We start from the raw sequence: 19,719 nt of genomic DNA, 5'->3' as shown, positions 1-19,719 counted from the left end.
TTTTTTGGCTTTGATGGGAACACGAAGGTTAAAACGTAATCCTATTTTAGAGATACTGTCTCGAAAGATGATGTCTTTAGAAAAAAATACTAATAAATAATAGGCTACTTTAAATATGGATCGCCTTACAAAATGGTGCACAGATTAAACTCTAGATATGATGCAACTTGATTGAACTTATGGTCAGACAAACTGTGTGTCAAAACACTGCTAAGGTTAAAGAGGGGAGAGAGAGAGAGAAAGAGAGAGCCCAATTCAGTTTGTCCTGAAAACATCTACAGTAAGCGATTGCTTAACTTATACAATGATATCAATAAACAAAGACCATATGCAAAAGTTTTTAACATCTTCCTTTAAAATGACACAGATTGGCTTGATTATATAGCTTCTGTGTGATGCACTGTGAAAAATGATATCAAATCAACATATATTTATGTTACTTTAACATAACAAATTAAGTAAACAATTTCAACTTGTTTTTATAAGTTATGCCAACTCTTCACAAGTCCGAACTTAAAATAGTAGGTTGAATGTTTTAATTTCATGCTGCATTTTTTTTTTACAGTGTGAGTTTTATTGCATTTGAAAGCTAAAGGTAATTAACACATACAGATCTGTGTCCTGAGGAAACCTGTAAATTGCTCAACGGCACTTTTAAAGCATTGCAATTGGGAATCAATGTGCTGAGCTGTTTTGCAGTCGAGTTCACACAGAAGAATAGAGTCCTGCAGACAGAAATAATCTCTCTGATAAGGAGAATTGAGTTTATTTGTGGTAACAAGACCTCTCATAGTTCTCTTTAACAGCGCACAGCTCTGAGACTCTTAATCTGAATTTGATTTGTGACACCACAGTGGTTTTCAATTTCAGTAATAAAAAGTCTGATTCAGCTCATCTGGGTTTTTAGAGAGTGGGGACCAAAAGTTTCAAACTTGCTGAGAGTCCTTTAAGATCTCTCATGGGGATATCAGGTTACTTGTGAAGACTGATTTGTAGTCTCAAGTGGATATATGAATATGTGCTCAACAACCAATACAGTTTTAAGCATATAACGTGACATGAAACTTGAAATGAATACACTAATGTTTTAAAGTAGATGAAAATGCTGTATGGTATAATTTTAATAGAGTTACTGTAGTTTAATATATTTTGTAACTTTGTATCACAGCTCACAAAAAAAAACCCTATACAAACAAATGTTTCAATTTTTGCCCAAATCTGGTAACCTGCCATCCGATAGAGGTTTTTGACCGGATTTTCAACTTTTAGTGTAGCTACAAAGCACTTAAGTGCTGTCTAGGCGGGCTTTATCCATGTTTAAGATTTTTCCAGAGGTTTGGACATCCCTTTGAAATAAAAACATTATCACCAGAATCCTTTACACATTACTGCCATCAGAAACGTTCATACAATTACAGTGACAGGACCTAGATTTACAAATCTTTTCAGGACTACTAGGTTGTCACCCTTGGTGACCCAAAAAATAACATAAAATAAAAAAACTTTTTAGAAGTGATTTAAGTCTAACTCAATTCAATTCTGGATTACAGCAGATTATATGTTATAATAGGCTACACATTATGTTAAAGTAGCCTAAATAAAATGTATAAGGTTTAAACAAAGAAGCATTTTCATCAAACTCACCCTCTCACTGGAAAAGAAGAAAACTGCAAAAAATGTCAGGAAAATCCCAAAGTTCCTCATTATTCCTCTTAAAGAAGTCTTTAGTAAAGAAATCGCACTCGTCTGTATTCCTGAAGCCCGAACTGCGCTCTCCGCGCTCCTCTTATTTAACTGATTTACCTCAAACCCGCGCGCAAGATCCTTTAATAGAGATGCTTCACACAGTCCTGATCAAATTAGTGTTGTGTTTTCACAATGAACTATTGAAAGAGTCCTGGTGCGATGTTAAAGTCTTCAGTCCATGTGAGGCTGTTTTGCTTCGATAGAGGATGAGAACTAGAATGAGCGAGAGAGAGAGAGAGAGAGAGAGAGAGAGAGAGAGAGAGAGAGAGAGAGAGAGAGAGAGAGAGAGAGACCGGGGGTAGGATGATTGCGTCACAGCTGAGCTGACAAACGACCACTGAAAGGTAACAAAGGTTTATTATTATTTTATTTTATTTTTTTGACTGAAAACTGAAAACCTAACGAACACCTAGATCTGAATTTCCTACTCTTGAATGTGGGCCAAAATGTTGACTGGGTAAGCAGCTCACTAGGTTTTCAGACATCCTAAAACTTCAGCCACAATAAAAAGAGCGTAAGTTAGATGAATGAAAATGTTGTTAATGGGTAACTTAAACGTTTAACATAATTTACTTAAAACATACAGAAAATAGTGTGATGAAAACGATAAACTTAGTTAAAGTTTAATTTGTAACGTGTAATATCGCGTTTATTAAGAGTGTAGGTTACTCTATCTGCCCAAGTAATGACGTCACACAGAGCGTTTTGTGAATGAGGCACCTGTTAAATTTTGAACAGGCACATCTATAATGATCTAAACATCACGTGAACCTTATCGGTAAACCAGATATTTTATATCTAGGCAAATATTAAGTGTATAATGCTGATAATACTGAGTAACTTACATTTGAAACACGGTATTGATAGGTTATTTAACTTGCTGAAAAGGTTTGAGCAGCTCTGAGCATCACAGTATTGGTGTTTTGCCCCAAAATGGATAAATTTTTGAACAAATTTTGGAGTGATTGATTTTTTGACTCATAATATGCAAAAGTACATACAAAATGTGATATAAAACATTGAATAAAAATGTGACCCTGTCTGTGATGTCCAAGCTAAAGTCTCGTGATGAGATTATAAGAGCAAGTTGGGTTTCACATTGTTTTTTTAATCTTTGTCATGACCTCAGTCCATATTAAAGAAATCAAAGTTATATATTTTACAGAATGATCTTTAAATTATGTAGGATGTTTATGTAGAAAATAATAAATGTTAACGATTTACTTTTTATACCGAGTCTTTGTGGATTTTGACACAACAGACAAGTGAGTGATGCAAAACACTGAAACCTCCCAGGGAAATCATATTATCATTACAGTATTTACAATAACTAGTGTAGCTGTATTTTCTTGATATTCTCATTCATCTTTTTACTTAATCACAGTAGACTTGCATGCTCATAATGTATTTTTATGATATATATTTGCTGGACAAAGTATACATAATAAATATGTAAATAAAGTTCAATAGCCAATACTTGAGTAAGGGAATGAATAGAGTGATGTTTGTCTCCCCCATGTGTTCTAACATGACATAACCACACAATATTCACAGCACATATTTAATGTGACCCTGGACCACAAAACAAGTCATAAGGGTCAATGTTTTAAAACAACTATAATGTGTTGGTGCAAATAACATATTGAGAAAACTGCCTTTAGAAACACACATTACTAATAATAACAATACATTTTTACTAAATATCTTCATGAAAAAAAGATCTTTACTTAATAACCTAATGATTTTTGGCATACATTTTTTACCCAGTATTGTTGGCTATTGCTACAAATACTTTTACAAGTATATACAGGGTCACAAATCATGATTATATTTTTTTTATTTATCCAGCATGTTTCATGCAAATGGCTGAGAGAATTGAAACAACAATGATAAGGTAAAAATCCATTCTCTATAATCATCAAATGTAGTATTAAATTCCAGTCCAAAATAATAGATTTTTATGTAAATGTTTTATTAAAATCATATATTGATAACGATCTGTCTCTTTAGTATGAACAGGGAAAAAGAACAAATGGATGACAATTTTGCTCTTTAAAAGATGCCACACATGGTCAATAAAAGGTACATACTTCATAATATCATAATATTCACAACAATAAATACAGAAATTACCACAGAACATACCCGAAGACCATTTTCAGATAGCAATCTGTCTACATGACATCATGCATTACCTAGTATGTTAGATAAATGTTAAAGGAATAGTCTCCCCTTTTGCCATATTAAACTATGTTATTACCTCAACCTGCAATGTACAGCGTGTTGTGAATGTGTTAGCATTTAGCCTAGACCCATTCATTCCTATGGTACCAAAAAAAAAGTTTTATTTTGTGGCACCATACTTACTGGTATAACTCCTCATGTAACAGTCTTTAAATAGGGAAAACACAGAGGTGTTTGGTGGCTTCCTTGTTTGGTACCATAGGAATGAATGGGGCTAGGCTAAATGCTAACACATTCACGACGCGCTGTTACAGTGCACGCATTGAAAAAAGATAGATTTGTATTAATTCGTCTAAGTTGAGGTAATAACATAGTTTAATATGGCAAAAGGGTAGACTATTCCTTTAACAGTAGATGACCCGGTTAAGTGCCACGTAATACTGAGAAATGCAGTAACTGAGAAAAAGACACAGAAATAAAAACGCATAGAAAAAGCAACCGTCGCAATATCATCTTATACCCGGTTTAATGTCTGTTGCTTTTAATGTGCTAATTTGGTTTTTCCTCCAAACAGGGGGAATCTGTAAAACAAAAAAATATATATAAATTTAACACCATTTACCACCAAAAAACATGGATTAAAGAATGACATATATAGTGTAAGAGATGCTGTGATGTATTGCAATATAAAAACACTGTAAGCTCCACATACTGGAGGCGGAGAGCTGGGCTCTAAATGTCTGCCTAGGAAAGAGAGAAGTCTTCTCCAGATAAGTCCACTGCCCAAAAACATTAACCCCGTCACCAACCAAAACACACGTGGGTCCTGCACACACAAACACAAATTTAATCACTGATGATCGTTGTGTTAGGTATGACACTACAGAAGATGTAATGGTGCACCAACCTCTTCGAAAGAAGACTCCAAATTCATGCCAAAGGCCACACCCATCAGGCCAAATAAAGAGAGGGAGAAGGTTCCCATAGTGAGCTGGAGATTCAGTCTCATCATGACGTTCCGATGGCTAAAAGCAGTTTTAAAATAAAAGTTAATATACATGTAAATGAGGTCAAAGGCAAATACTCCTTTTTCTAGTGCACGACTTAGTGTGGTAGTGTGCAATTGAAGGATGCATCAATTAAATCTATTTAAAAGGACAAGGTTACTTCTGGTACCTATCCAGATTAATAAAGATGACACTTTCAGAGTCATCAATGAGTCCCTTTAGCTCCCGTGCTTTGTTGCCGAGCTCCTCGGCCTGCATGTAGTAATTTTCCAGTAGCAGCTCCATCTCTTCTGCATGATCTATACCCAGACTGCTCTCCTCACTGGCTCCATTTAAACATGCACACAAATAAGACCGATAACGGATAAGACAACATCAAAGATCAGATATGTACAATTACATTCTGAAACATGATGGGTGTGCCCATAGTTAAAACAGCAACAAAGCAAGTTTCACCTACAACACTCGTGGGTCGGTCCACTTGGTTAGACAGAGTTCATCTATCAGTTCATCCTCATCCAGGATCTTGAGCAGACTTTCCTTAAACACCTTAATATCCGTCTCTAGCTCTGACAGGCTGCAAGGGAGATTTTGAAGATTATATACAGCTTCAAATACCATCAACTAGGGGTGGGCAATAAAACGCTAGGTATGTCAAATCGGCAGAAATTTGTCAACCGGTAGAGGATTTTGAACTTTTTCTCTATCGAGGTTACGGGCTATATGCGCGTGGTCACAAAAACTTAACATTTGCACACGTTTTAAGCACCATAGCTTTAAAACAAATGCGCGCTGTTTCTGAGTAAGAGGAGCGCGCAAGCAGGGTTCAGGCTAGAGCGGATACAGCTACGTCCAAATCTCCAGAGATGTTGGGTTTAGAGTTAGGTTTGGGGGTAGGGCTGTCACAATGATAAAATAATCGTCTCATTGCGATTGTTTGACCTCATCGCAATGATTTCAGATCACCACAATGATTGCACATCTCTCTAAAAACACAAGAGATCGGATGGCACTTCTTAACTAACAGTGTAACATGATGCATTGCAAAGCCATTCAATACAGTGGAAAAACAGGTAAAACATACATTTCCAAAACACCAATTCCAAATTTAGGGAAGTGAAGGATGCTATTCTTAAGGATCTGTAATTTCATTGTTTTGCAGCCACTACAGACATGGTCCGGTACTAATTGGGTTTATTATTAAATAGTTACTTAAATATGTGCTATGTGTATTAATATTTACTGCCAGGTAAACCTTATTTCATGAATAAACCAAAAAATTATGAGAATTAAATATCAAAGCAATAAAACAGACAATTAATCATCATAACCGTCACAATTTATTAGACAATTAACCTTCAGCCAAATTTCATAACCGTGACAGCCCTAGGTAGGATTAGTATGAACAAAGCGGTTCTGGCAAGATATGATACAGTTACGGCCTAAATCCCATAAAACACTGGGTTTAGAGTTAGGTTTGGGGATAGGATTAGAATGAAAACAGTGCTCATCCAGCGAGAGTTTGGCCGTAGCTGTATCCCTTCACAACCTCCAAGCCATGCATCCGCTTCTCATTGAGCTTGTAAGCAATTTTGCCCCTTTTATTGGCCTTAAATGCACACATGCATCAAAATCTCTGTCTTTGCAAGTATCTCATAAACACATGCATTTAGGTCTTGTAATAAAGTTGTATTACCAGTAAGAGTGAGCAAAACTACATATTTACCATTAAGCTGGTTATGAGAATAGACCTTTCAAATGAGGTTGGTTCAGGGTTATATTCACTAGACGCACGTGATTCTCATTATCCAGTCATTCAAGTTTGGAATATGGGGGTAAATAAATGATGACAAAACATTTTGGGTGAACTATTCCTTTAATGCACTAACCTTTTGCTATTAATCAGAAGCATATGCAGTTTGCTGCGGTCAGCAGAGAGGAGCTTCGGGTCCACCAATGACTCCAGGCAATCCAGAATTTGTGGCTGAACTTCATTCAGCCGAGCCTGCAGTACATTTACCTGTGCCAAAACACATGCTTACCCATATAAACAGGCCACGACACATGATTACACATACATGACATATCATGTTATAATAAATGTGAGAATTTAATACATTTATATTTATTAATAAACAACATATTTATTACTAGGGGTGTGACAGGACACTTACTCCACTAGACGGGACACGAGAACTGGGTCCACAAGAATGAGACCAGACGAGATTTTTACACTTTTTAAGAAATTCTCAAAGATAAAATTTATGAATGGGAAACTGAAATCACATAAATTTGAAATGTTTTAAATAATCTAGGACTGTCCCTAACAATTAATTTGGGGTAATTTTATATTTTTGGTAATAAAAATAGACCCAAGTAAGTGATAAATATAATAATGATGCAATAATAATTGGTTAAAAATAAAAGTATCAAAACCAAGTAAGCACATGTTTTAAAAAACAGTATCATGTATTATAAAAAAATGCCTGCAGAGGGCGCCAGGGTACTCGCGATTGATGTTTTTACTTTCAATTTAGATTGAGAAAACGTTTACTTTTGGCCAAACAACGTTAAAATCCTTATTGAAAACTTTAATATTGCTACAATTCTTTACAACAGAAATGATATCAATGTAATTCTTGAGCAAGAACATGCAGACATTAAATCATGTCAACTCAGAGTGGGGTTTAAACTGCTGAGACGCTTCACATGTGAGGATCAACAGACGCATTTCAGACTTTATATGAGTTCCCAAACAACATTATTGAAAACCCAAACATAAAAGCTAATGCAATAAAAGACAAATTACAAAATATAATGCATGCACAGTAAAACTGCCACAAACTTAATTTTATGCTGATATCATGAGACAAAATTTCACATTTTAATCTCGGGAGATTTCGTCACACCCCTATTTACTACTCTCATCCTTTTTTTCTCACCCTGTGTTGCAGAATGGCTTCCAAAGCTCTGAATTCAAAGGGCAAAGAGTAAGTGGCCAAATTTCCATCTCCTGCCAACTGTGGTCCAAGTTCCAACACCAGCCACTTCTCCAGACCCAGTCCACGAAAATCCAGCACGAGCAAAGAGTCAGGAGTAACCACTGCCTTGAGAGACTTTACAAAAAAAGAGAAATTGCATTTACAAATGTTTCTGTCAGAAAATCATGTCATTTAATGTTCAAGGCCTTATTTGTTGAATATTTCAGAAAGAATGTGAAGTAATGATGTATTTCCTGTTGAAACAGTAAGTCCAGTATAGCATTGCATTAGCAGGGCAAAATGTCATGGGTTTGATCCCAGGGAAAACACATACTGATAAAATAAATAATAAGCATAAGCATACATTTGCTTCCTATTACTATTCAGAGGTAGACTGTGAGGGATGTAAATTCTCACTCAAAAGAGCATTTTATTGAACAAACATCTAATGAATATAGATAAACTCTTGAATCTTACAGTATAGTATTGTGTGGCCATACCTCCATACGCATGATAATGGCATTGTTTCGTGCAGTAATGCTTGTTATATGCTGGAACCGAAGATCTCTCGCATGCAAACCAAGCTCCTGATGCAACTCAGTCTTCTTCTTTTCTAGAGTACAGAATGGCACACTCTTAACAGCCCTGCTAGACACACTTATAATACAAGCAAGCACACTACATAACCATACTGTAAGTATGCATGAACCGCATCCAACTCACCAAATGAGGTCACGTTCCCATCTGGCTCAAACTTCATCTGTTGAATAGAAATGTTAACTAACAAGTTAGTAAATGACCTTGTACCGACCTAGTCACGGTGTGTACTTAAATCGAATTGATGCAATACATAGGGGCGTTCTATATGTACAGTAAATGTTTGTCTTACCACTACAAATACAGGTGCAACACTAGACAGGGCTGCCTGGGATGCATCTGTAACTCTTTGGCGACAGGAGAGGTCTAGAGACAGAAACAAATGTGTCATTCCAGTCATTTAACACCGGTGTTATAAAACAACAGATGCGTATGATGAGCACGTACGTTGTATGTGAGCTCTCAGCTGCAGTGTGCTGTGTTGTGAGCGGGCACGTGTTGAAATAAGAGGGTGTCTGAAGGCTGATCTCGTGCACATCGCAGATCTCTGTGTCCAGCAGTTCGCGGACACTTTCCTGAGACTCTCTCGACACACAAACCTCAAACATGACTCCATGATTTAAAACTCGTAGTTAAAAGTCCATATCCTCTCCAGGACACCTCGATGAGGTTACCGTACGAGAACAAACTCCATCAAGACTAGTCTTAAACTGTGTTGAGATGACTTTGGTCTTACTTAAACCGCATGAAACGCCGATAATGCTACTATTTTCTAGTCACTGTTAAATGAAAGTTTATGAAACAGCTCCGAAAGTTTCGTCCGGGTTTGGTGGGTTCCAGCTATCCTGCTTACTTACACCTGACTGTAACAAGACATTGGTAGTGTGTGAAAATATACGTTTAGTATATGTTTTTCATTAAAGAGCCGTACACGTTGCTGACTTTCATCACTTCTACTTAATCGGCGAATGTTTTCGGAAGCAGGTGATGACGTGAGCGTCCAGCACGCGCTCTGCTGTTCTTTCCGCTGGTTGGCATGCGCTCGCGTGACGTCACCGGACTGTCGTTAAAGGCGCAGCGCAGGTATTTGGCTAGAAGGGATACAGCTACTGCCAAATCTCGCGAGATGTTCGGTTCTAGGATTAGCATGAAAACAGCGCTCAACCGGCGAGATTTTGGTGGTAGCTGTATCCCTTTTAGCCACAACCCGGCTTGCGATGTAAAGTTTTGTTGCCTTCAAAGTTTAACAGAATAAAAAATAAACAATTATTTTTTAGCATAATACGTACTAAATGTACACTAAATTTACTTAACAACATACTTCTTTATACGTTTATAATTTAATTTCGATATCAATAAAAAAGGTAAACTTTTTTATTTAGATTTTTATTTGTAGTTTGCAGCTTTATTGTTTTACGGTAATGTTTTAGTGTTTTACTAAATTGGTTCACCAAGCTTTGATCTCAAACCAGAATCTTAGCCAAACAATGAACCGGCCTAAAATGAAAATGCTGTTTTTGGCACCACTTTAATATCTGTAATTAATAAAAATAACAAAACATCGACCATCAATTTAAAAGCTATATGTCTCATACAAATGCATATGTAATTTTACATTATATAAAAGTTATATGCGTCTATACGTACCTTCTGCACTAAATTCACGAGAGCCATACACATTTCATAAAAGCCACAAGTGCAGATTGTAACAGCGACCACGAGGTGGCGTTTTCCGCCTACATTCCACTCGAATCCTCCCACAGCTATTGAATTTGTGATGCTAAAAATACTCGCAGCAGGTCTTCACGCTGGTCTTGGAATGCAGTAGGCTATTGGCGAAAAGATTGGTAAATGAACATCGTTGATCCAGTTTTAATGCTCAATGCTACACTGAAGCTTTTACAGCGCCTGGAATTAAAGCAGCGCATCATTTAACCCTCTGCTGAAGATGAATGAATGAACTAACTAACGAGGAGGCAAGTGATGCTGGTGCTGTGCAGTCGGTGATATTCCTAAAAGCTTTTGTTACAACGATCTGGCGTTAAGATGTTTCCGTCGTGCTATTCAAAGCCCAAGAATGGGTCTCAGTTTAAGATGTCTTACACCAAAGTGATTTTTGGTGTGCTGGTGGTGTACGTTCTCCATACATGCTGGGCCATATACGGCTTCATTCAAACCAAACCCTGTGACAGTTCCAAAGGAGACAGCTGCGTTTCATCTTATCTCACCCTTAAACCTCGACTGCAGGTGAGCCACACTCCTATATAACTGCTATATAACTGTAAAATACATGAGATGAAATGATAGTTATGACTGTTTGTAATGTGAGAATGTGTTATCTAAAGCTGAGCGTCTATTACACCCTGGACCCCAGTGATGAGTCTGGACACAACCTTCTGTTCAAAGTTGACAGATTTGACATCAACCACAAGTTTGAAAGGCAAGCTGATATTTATTTGTGGTTTGGATTTGTCATGGGTCATTTGAATAATCATTTTGTATGAATGATCTGTACAATGCAGCACTATACTGCATTACACAGCAAGATTTTAAACCATTTTAAAGTTAGTACAATAACACTTTTCATAAAGTTTGACTTAGTTTAATTTTGTTACACACGTTTTTTTTTATTGAGACAGCTGTTCAAGTTTAATGATTTGTTTTGTTGTGATTAAAGGAAGGTGAGTGTCACCCTTCCTGAGATAACCCATAAAAATGGGACAGTCCATGCGGTAGTGTTTGTACACAAGAGCGGAGTGTCACCATGGAAAGACAACAGACACGTGCGGCTTGTGACCCGTCTCACGTCTCAGATGACCCCTCTTCAGTCTGCAACCACCACGAGCACACAGGAGGTACTGTGACTGAGCATTACTGTCTGTACTCCATCACCAATCACTTATCCTTACCTTGTCCAAAACATCTGAATCCATCCAGACTTAAAACTCACCTTTTGTAGAGAAGAATTTTAGGTTATCTCGCAAGAATTTGTACATATTTTGGCTAATTCGTATGAAATCATATGACGTGAATGGTACAAAAATTTTCTAGTTAAAAAATCAATCATAAAACCCCAACATCACAGGGACGAAAGCAAATCGTACATATGTGGTCGTACGAATTAGCACCTCGTAAAATAAGTAGAAACTGCCATGAGATTGTGTCTGATTTTTATGTGTAAACACTCTTAAAGGGTCATATGATGAGATTTTTTTAAAGATGTAAAATAAGTCTTTGGTGTCCCCAGAGTGCATATGTGAAGTTTTAGCTGAAAATACCCCACAGATAATTTATTATAGCATATTGCCATTTTGTAGACATGAGCAAAAAGTGTGCCGTTTTTGGGTGTGTCTTTTAAAATGCAAATGAGCTAATGAAATGCAAACACTGATCACAATGTTGGTGGTTTGTTGCAATTGAAACTCAATTGTGCTGTCAATTATTTTCTCTCTCTCTCTCTGCTCTAAATGGCAGTGCCGTGGTTGGATAGTGCAGATTAACTCTTTCGCCGCCATTGACGAGATATCTCGTCAATTAAGAGAAAACGCTTCCCCGCCAATGACGAGATTTTCCGTCTTTCCGCAATACCGCTATTATCCACCAGGTGGCTTATCCACCGCAACTTATACAACCCGGAAGTAGCGCCTCACGTGAAAGAGAAAGAACTCCGTGTATGTTTTAAAGATCGCTCTGCATCTGATCTCTATCAAAAGTCCTTCACAAAAATTCAGTTATCTCAGCTTTTTGCTCAAAATTGGGTGTTTTTGAAGAAACCTACCCATGTTTGAGAGGTAATTAATTACAAGAGAACTAATGAAGGTAGGATGAAACTTTTATTTTGTTTGAAAGCAGAGGGCCTGTTCTTTCATCTGATATATTGTTTGTTTATATATTTAAAGAAGAACATTTTCTGGAAGGCATTAAACTTTTGTGAAAATCATGAAAAATGCTGGTGCTGGCTGCCAACTTTTTTTTTAAACGCTGGCGGGGAAAGAGTTAAGGGGCGGTATTATTGTAATCGGCCTTGCTACCTACCTCACAAAACAGGCAAAATCTGAAAGACCATATTTTTGCACAGTTTACCAAAACAAATTTACTGGGTTGATCTTTTTCTAGTTTTCAAGGTTGCTAGAAGTATTGGGGACCCAATTACAGCACTTAAACATGGAAAAAGTCAGATTTTCACTCTATGACCCCTTTCAACATAAAGGTGCTTAAAAGGTTCTTCACAGCGATGCCATAGAAAAAACATTTTTGGTTCCTCAGAGATCCATTCAGTAGAAAATCATTCATACTATTTTATAATCTAAAGAAGCTTTTTCCACTACAGATAAGCTTTTGTGAAATAGAAATCTTCAGATGTTAAAAGGTTCTTCATGGAACCATTTAGCGAAAAAAAAATGGTTCTTCTATGTCATCATGAAGCACCTTTATTTTTAAGAATATATGCAGTGCTTCTCCTGGCAGTTGCATTTCTGAATTGAATACTTGCCATCGGTTGTCAGTGGCAGTTTTATTTGTTTAGTGTTTATGTATGTAACTCTAAATAAAAGTGTTTGCTAATTTACTTACTAGACATTGTGCATAGATTTATTTACATTATGACAATTAAGCTGTGTTTATAGGGTTTTGGCATGATTTGTTTAGATGATTTTGCTTTATATGTATTGTAAGCATTAGATGTATTGTTAAGGTTAGCTTATACTGTACCTATTAGCTTAAAAAAGTTAATGCTATTCTGCACTTCTGTCTGTGAGAACAGGACCACAAAACCAGTCAAAAGGGACAATTTATTTAAATTGAGATGTATGCAGCACATATTACTAATGATAAATATTTTTTTGTATATTCACAGTAGACAATATCTACATGAAACATCTTCTTTACTTAATATCCTTATGATTTTTGGCATAAAAAATATTGAACATTTTTACCCATATAATGTATTGTTAGCTATTGCTACAAATATACCCATGCGACTTAAAGGGACACTCCACTTTAAAGAATGCCCCTAGAGTTAAACATTTGATTTTTACAGTTTTTGAATCCATTCAGCTGATCTCCGCATCTGGCGATACCACTTTTAGCATAGCTTAGCACAATCCATTGAATCTGATTAGACCATTAGCATCGTGCTAAAAAAGAATAACCAAAGAGTTTAGATATTTTTCCTATTTCAAACTTGACTCTTCTGTAGTTACATCGTGTGCTAAGACCGACAGAAAATTAAAAGTTGTGATTTGGCCAATATGTGACTAGGAACTACACTCTCATTCTGGCGTAATAATCTAAGACTTTGCTGCCGTAACATGGCTGTAGGAGGCGAAAAGATATTATGTAGCGCATGAAAATAGTAATTTTCTGTCGGTCTTTTCATTTTCTGTCGGTCTTAGTACACGATGTAGCTACAGAAGAGTCAAGTTTTAAATAGGAAAAATATCGAAAGTCTTTGGTTATTTTTTAGCGCGATGCTAATGGTCTAATCAGATTCAATAGATTATGCTAAGCTATGCTAAAAGTGGTACCGCCAGACCCGGAGATCGGCTGAATGGATTCCAAAACGGGAAAAATCAAATGTTTAACTCTAGGGGAGCTGGAAAATGAGCATATTTTCAAAAAAGTGGAGTGACCCTTTAAGTAGTCCACGTTTACATATGGACTAATACTGTATGTACTAGGCTATATTACAAGCCTACAAATCAGCATATGTTGTAGACTGTGATCAATGTATATTTCTGGTTGTGTATTTTATGTAAAGACACCAAAGGATCGGCGGATTGCTTCATATTGGAGATCATGTCTTACCTTGAACCTAATGAATGAGGACTTTATCTTCAGCAACTCTGGGGTTCCCAGTGACCTGCGGCGGTATATGAAAATGTAAGTTTTTAAACCGTTCAAATGTAATCAACTACTTCAATAACAATAAAGTTTACTTGGTTTAAAATACGTTTTTGTATGTAGATAATGTGTCTAATGTCTTATTTTTATTTTATTATTTCTTCCTCAGAGTTGAAGATGGAAAACGGGAAAAGAAGAAATTGTATCTGCCCCTATTACTGGTCGATGAATTGAGGAGCCGATTGAAAGACTTGATTGTATGTAAAGCATTTGTGTGGTAGAGATGCTGAAATACTAATATGCATTTAATTTCTGAATTATTCTGTTATAAAAACACAGCCGATCAACAGGACCACAAAAGCAGTGCCACTGACAGTATCATATGATGCCATCACCTTACGCAAATTCAGACTATGGATTCACATACATGCTGTCATATATTCCCTCAAACATTTTGGTGAGCAACAAATATTTGTACCTTTTTTTTTAAGTTTAATATTTAATTCAGTTTAAAGCACATGCGTGTTTTAAACTTTGCAGGATTTTCCGAGCAGAGCCTTGATGAAATCAAAGCCATGTTTGTGGAGAGCGGTCTGCATGTGTTGGCTTTGTCGGTCCTCCTCCCTGCCTTCCACGTAAAATGCTTTAGATGCTAAGACGTATGTACTTAATCTCCTTAATGTGTGTATGTATCTTATCACACGTGAATGACTTTATTTTGCAGCTTTCATTTGAAGTCTTTGCCTTTAAGAATGACATAAAGTTCTGGAGAGAAAAGAAAACTTTAGCAGGCATTTCCAGGAGATCAGGTACTGCACAAATAACTAATGTACAAAGAATAGAAAAAACTAAATATAAAAATATCATCTGTTTCTTTCTCCGTGTGTCTGCAGTGTTTTGGAGATGTTTTAGCACCATTGTAATTTTCCTCCATCTGCTAGAAGAACAATCTAGCTGGTTAATTCTGCTTCCCACTGGAATAGCAGCTCTGATTGAGGTACTAAAATAGATGAGATGTACTCTATTTAAACCGCTTCCAGTTCCTTTCATTTTCAACTTAACCATTTTTGTTCTTTATTATATGTTCGTGTGACAATCATTTAATATATCTTACATTTGTAGTTATGGAAGGTGAATAAGGTCATAGCACTTTCACCCCAATTTCATGTAAGTTACTGTACATTACTTATTACATAGCCTAATATAATTTTTTATATATATATATATATACTACATGATTTACTTGTTCTACATATTTATTTAAAGGATGAAAAATTGGATGATTATGAGCGAGCAACAGAAGAATTTGATTCTAAGGTATGCACAATTGTAAATAATATACTCAGCGTTGGGTCAAAAAGGGACAAACCCAGCAGTTGGGTTAAATGAACCCAGAAAATTATATTTGACCGAACAATGGGTTAAAACAACCAGCATAGGTTAAATTACAACCAAATACGTTGGGTTCATCCCCTTTTGACCCATCGTTGGGTTGAAAATAACCCAGCATTTTTAATTAGTGTTTTTAGGGCATTGTTATTGGATACAATATAATCTCTGTTTTTCATTAAATGATACTATTTAAACTTTTACCTTGTCATTCTCTTCAGGCTATGAAATTCTTGTCATACCTGATGTATCCGTTGTGTATCAGTGGAGCTATATATTCATACTTATACCTCCAAAACAAAAGGTAAGATTTTTTATTGATCAACTTAAAGGTGACCTATTATGCCCATTTATACAAAATTTAATATAAGTCTCAGGTGTGTCCAGAATGGGAGCATGAACACACTGTTTTTGAGTCTGTACCTTTAAATTAGGGCTGTGGCATTAATTTTTTATTACATTTTTTTTATTTTATTTTACACATTTCAACTGTAATAACAAGATAATCGAGGTAAATCGATTAATGTGCTGCATTTCATTTCTGTCATTTCGTTTTTTGTTATAAACCCAGGGTGTCATAAGCAGCTGCACTGCTGCGCCTCTCTCTCATTCTTTCTGTCTCTCTCTCTCTCTCTCTCTCTCTCTCTCTCTCTCTCTCTCTCTCTCTCTCTCTCTCTCTCTCACGCACACAAACTTGCTCTCGCATCTGTCCAAAATCCGAACACAAGGTAGTAATTCGTAGGGATGCACCGATACCACTTTTTTTGGAATACGAGTACGAGTACTTGCATTTCAGTACTTGCTGATACCGATACCGAGTACTTAATAAAAAACATGATTTAAATTTACAGATAACAGCTTTAGTCATATAATTTACCAAAAATACAAAGGACTAGTTTTCCAGTTTGTTGTAAACCCCTTACATGCCGCTCAAACATAGACATTTCTCAGACCGTGGTATCGATTCCAGGTATTGGGGGACTTTTAACGAGTACGAGTACTTTAGAAAATGTGGTATCGAGGCCGATACCTGATACAAGTATCGGTATCGGTGCATCCCTAGTAATTCGTTATGTATTTGTTAAGTTTAATGAAGTTAGGACAGAAATCAAAACGAAATCAAATCAAAACGGCATGCTTTGGTTTAATGGGGATTAAAAAAGGAGTGGTTGGTTTTTTGTTTTGTTTACACACTACAAACACACAAGTATGTCCACACACCTTGTAAAATTGAATAGGTTAATCTTTATTTGATTTGCCTTCTCTTTTGTATATGATTCTCATTTCATATCATTATGTAACGATTCGTCTTTTGTTCTGTATACTCAATAGTTGGTATTCCTGGATAACTAATGGCCTTATTAGTGGTAAGAGCTTAAATATAATGATATAATATAATAATAATAATAATGTATAGCCTATTTACTGCTCACTTAGATACTTAGAAAGGAAGTCAATATAATAATTTTTCCTTTAAACATCAAGGTGTTTATGCATTTGGATTTCTGTCGATGGTTCCTCAGCTCTTCATTAACTATAAGGTTTGTCTTTAGACCAGCACCTAAAAATACAGCTCAACTACTTTTGTCTTTATCCTGTGTTGTTTTATGTGATGGATCGCCTGTGTGTATTTTGCTTCTTTACAGTTAAAATCAGTGGGTCACCTGCAGATGTCCACCTTAATGTATAAGGTATATGTTAAAGGGCTCATTGAATGAGAAATCAGTGTTCTTGCGTATTTTGTGAATAAAATATTTTATAGTACTACATACTGTATTGTATTACTGTACTTTTAAATGTTGTATAGTTAACCTGTTAGCATATTTTATATACAAAACACGTACTGTAACTGTTTTCTGTGTGACCATTAATTGTGACCATCAGAGGAAAGTAAAAAAAATTGTTTGCTTTTAATCATCAGGGCTTGAACACATTCATCAGTGATGTGTTCAGTGGTATAATAACAACCCCTGGACCACATCAGCTGGCCTGTTTCAGAGATGATGTGGTCTTCCTCATCTACCTCTATCAGCGCAGGTGGGAACAGACCTTTTTTACAGGGTGGTCATGATGTAAGAGCTGGTTGGTTCATCTCTCTGACTGTGCAAACTATACAATTATTCAATCATGACTCTTTTCACCTCAATAGAAAAAAAATGCACCTTTATTAACTTGTGGTTAATGAAAGATTTGGAGCCCCCACTAAAACCATGAACCATCAATTTGAATATTCGTGACTCTGCTTGTGATTTACTTTTAAAATGATCCTACATAAAGAACATTTAGTGAAAATATAACCTTGATAGATTTAATACTGGCCATGTCAAAGAGTTATGTGAATCATTAATCAGACAATGAGACATGAGTCTGTATTACGCAGCGTCACATTTTTTCGGATACAGTGTTCATGCACTAAAACTGTTTATTTGACCGTCCTCAGGATTTATCCAATGAGCAAGTCCAGGTCACGTGATTACGGGACGTCACACAGGAAGAAATCAAAAGGAAAGGCACACGAGGACTAGGCGCCTGCAGCATTCTTCGAGAGCTTGTGCCATTCATGCATGTAATACAGAAGAAATGCTAAGGACACAGAAGAGGGGCGTTACAGTTGCCCAAAGACATTTACTGTATTTTTGCAACAAGCCTGCTTTCTGCTGTACAGTTGTACGACTCAGTATTTTATACAGTACGGCTGAAGTGAATAATTTGAGCACGAATGCTTTATATAAAATTGTGTAAATGTATTTCACACTGACTCAGGCCTGCAAACCACTTACAGTAATGTAAGCTCCAAAGGAAATTACAGCTTCATCCTCCAATGCTATTCAGGAAGAATGAATGAAATGACAATACCAGTAATTTTCTACTTAAAAGACTCAGTGTTCGAAAATATGTGAACCCAGGGACAAACATGTTGGGTAAGTTTGGTCACCAAGACTTGATCCACTAGTCAAATGTACCATCTGCATTTGCTGTTTTGCATCGAATACACAAATATATATGCAAAGGCTTCTCAGACATAAACTGTAAAATCCTTACATTTTTAAGTTTGATCAACTTAAAATTACAATTCAACTTTCTTGACTACACTGTAAAACATAAAAGTTGTATCAACTTAAAAAAATTACTTCAATTGATAAGGCCTAAAAATCTTAAAGAAGTGAAAAGGTTTAAATATTTTAGATGTTACCAATTGAAGTAATTTTAAAGTTTTTTTTTACTTGATCCAATTTTGACTTTTTACAGTGTAGTGAGGAGTTGCTATGAATTTTAAAAAATAAAGTTAAAATAACTTTCTTTATAATTTATAGCAAATCCTTAGTCAAGAAAGTTTAAATTAATTGTAAATGCAAGTTGATTTAACTAAAAAATGTATGTGGAAGAATTTTTTAACAAGGAATTTTTACAGTGTACACCGGTCATAAATGGAACTTAACGGTCACCTTGGGCGATACCCTGTCAAAACGTACACATTTGCATCTAAAGTTAGCCAATGTTTACATAACCGTACCTGAATGGTACATACTAGGACATTTTAAAGGGTTCGGCCCGGGTGACCATTATTTCTGACGGTGTGTAACGTATTCAACCGCAGTATGAGCTGTCAGGTAACTCTTGGATGCTGATCTATCCTAACATTCCCTTTTACTAATATGCCCACAGTATGATGTTTATTGCTAATGTTTACCAGTATAATTTTGTCTTGTGCATTATTCAGTCTTGTTTATTAGGAAAGTATTGAATTATAAACAATAGGGATTTGCAAAATGCCAAATAAATGATTTTGTACAAAAAAGACCTCTGTTTTGTACTTCTGGATATCTTGTTACAATTTCTTAGAAAACCGAAGAGCAAATAAACAGGAACTGATAATATCAGGTTTCACCAGAGGAAGCAGACAGACCTGTTGGTTTGGAGGGAGGGAATGTGAAAAATTATTAAAGCCTATGGCAACATCAAAGAAACAAACA

The 19,719-nt window shown here is 36.0% G+C and overlaps 3 protein-coding genes and 1 long non-coding RNA gene across 5 annotated transcripts in view; 2 read left to right on the top strand and 2 right to left on the bottom strand.

Annotated features, from left to right (window-relative positions):
* LOC135728103 (syndecan-2-B-like) overlaps positions 1 to 1,973 on the bottom strand; it is a 42,061-nt gene extending 40,088 nt beyond the window's left edge. The window contains exon 1 of the mRNA XM_065246186.2: positions 1,645 to 1,973. Within this exon, the coding sequence (XP_065102258.2) occupies positions 1,645 to 1,704 (60 nt within the window). The 5' untranslated portion in view covers positions 1,705 to 1,973. The remainder of the gene's footprint in view (positions 1 to 1,644) is intronic.
* A 65-nt stretch (positions 1,974 to 2,038) lies between these two features.
* Positions 2,039 to 3,828, top strand: LOC135728104 (uncharacterized). The gene is made up of 3 exons (XR_010525402.2): positions 2,039 to 2,090; positions 3,595 to 3,640; positions 3,757 to 3,828. It is a non-coding gene; the product is annotated as an uncharacterized lncRNA (long non-coding RNA).
* mrs2 (magnesium transporter MRS2) lies at positions 3,051 to 9,550 on the bottom strand. 2 transcript variants are annotated; one of them, XR_012334793.1, is made up of 12 exons: positions 8,963 to 9,550; positions 8,808 to 8,881; positions 8,642 to 8,678; positions 8,419 to 8,531; positions 7,880 to 8,053; positions 6,827 to 6,957; positions 5,398 to 5,514; positions 5,107 to 5,259; positions 4,838 to 4,955; positions 4,643 to 4,756; positions 4,339 to 4,511; positions 3,051 to 3,964 (listed from the first exon to the last, which is right to left on the bottom strand). XR_012334793.1 is itself a non-coding variant. In XM_065246185.2 (11 exons), exons 1-11 carry the CDS (start codon positions 9,129 to 9,131, stop codon positions 4,440 to 4,442), a joined length of 1,272 nt encoding a protein of 423 aa, XP_065102257.2. In that variant the 5' UTR covers positions 9,132 to 9,550; the 3' UTR covers positions 4,014 to 4,439. The 2 variants fall into 2 exon arrangements, 1 of the variants encoding a protein (XP_065102257.2); XM_065246185.2 differs by lacking the exon at positions 3,051 to 3,964 and having other exon boundaries at positions 4,014 to 4,511.
* Positions 9,551 to 10,191: 641 nt separating this feature from the next.
* LOC135751823 (lipid scramblase CLPTM1L-like) lies at positions 10,192 to 19,452 on the top strand. The gene is made up of 17 exons (XM_065270090.2): positions 10,192 to 10,762; positions 10,861 to 10,955; positions 11,193 to 11,370; positions 14,274 to 14,395; positions 14,526 to 14,613; positions 14,696 to 14,813; positions 14,897 to 14,991; positions 15,081 to 15,165; positions 15,250 to 15,353; positions 15,479 to 15,523; positions 15,623 to 15,673; positions 15,967 to 16,049; positions 17,078 to 17,112; positions 17,231 to 17,286; positions 17,392 to 17,436; positions 17,667 to 17,782; positions 18,186 to 19,452. Exons 1-17 carry the CDS (start codon positions 10,562 to 10,564, stop codon positions 18,268 to 18,270), a joined length of 1,602 nt encoding a protein of 533 aa, XP_065126162.1. The 5' UTR covers positions 10,192 to 10,561; the 3' UTR covers positions 18,271 to 19,452.
* Positions 19,453 to 19,719: the final 267 nt, after the last annotated feature.

Source organism: Paramisgurnus dabryanus, chromosome 13 (genome assembly GCF_030506205.2).
Source record: "Paramisgurnus dabryanus chromosome 13, PD_genome_1.1, whole genome shotgun sequence".
In the NCBI taxonomy this organism is placed as follows: domain Eukaryota; kingdom Metazoa; phylum Chordata; class Actinopteri; order Cypriniformes; family Cobitidae; genus Paramisgurnus; species Paramisgurnus dabryanus.
This window is presented reverse-complemented; position numbering and strand designations above follow the sequence as displayed.

What these genes read in the sequence shown, in the direction of transcription:
- LOC135751823 (XM_065270090.2), top strand. Translation starts at nt 10,562, where the DNA reads ATGTTTCCGTCGTGCTATTCAAAGCCCAAGAATGGGTCTCAGTTTAAG. An exon ending in CCCTTAAACCTCGACTGCAG is followed by an intron (nt 10,763 to 10,860) that starts GTGAGCCACACT and finishes TGTTATCTAAAG; the next exon opens with CTGAGCGTCTATTACACCCT. An exon ending in CTGCGGCGGTATATGAAAAT is followed by an intron (nt 14,396 to 14,525) that starts GTAAGTTTTTAA and finishes TTTCTTCCTCAG; the next exon opens with AGTTGAAGATGGAAAACGGG.
- mrs2 (XM_065246185.2), bottom strand. Translation starts at nt 9,131, where the DNA reads ATGGAGTCATGTTTGAGGTTTGTGTGTCGAGAGAGTCTCAGGAAAGTG. An exon ending in GCTGAGAGCTCACATACAAC is followed by an intron (nt 8,882 to 8,962) that starts GTACGTGCTCAT and finishes TTCTGTCTCTAG; the next exon opens with ACCTCTCCTGTCGCCAAAGA. An exon ending in TGGACCGACCCACGAGTGTT is followed by an intron (nt 5,260 to 5,397) that starts GTAGGTGAAACT and finishes AAATGGAGCCAG; the next exon opens with TGAGGAGAGCAGTCTGGGTA.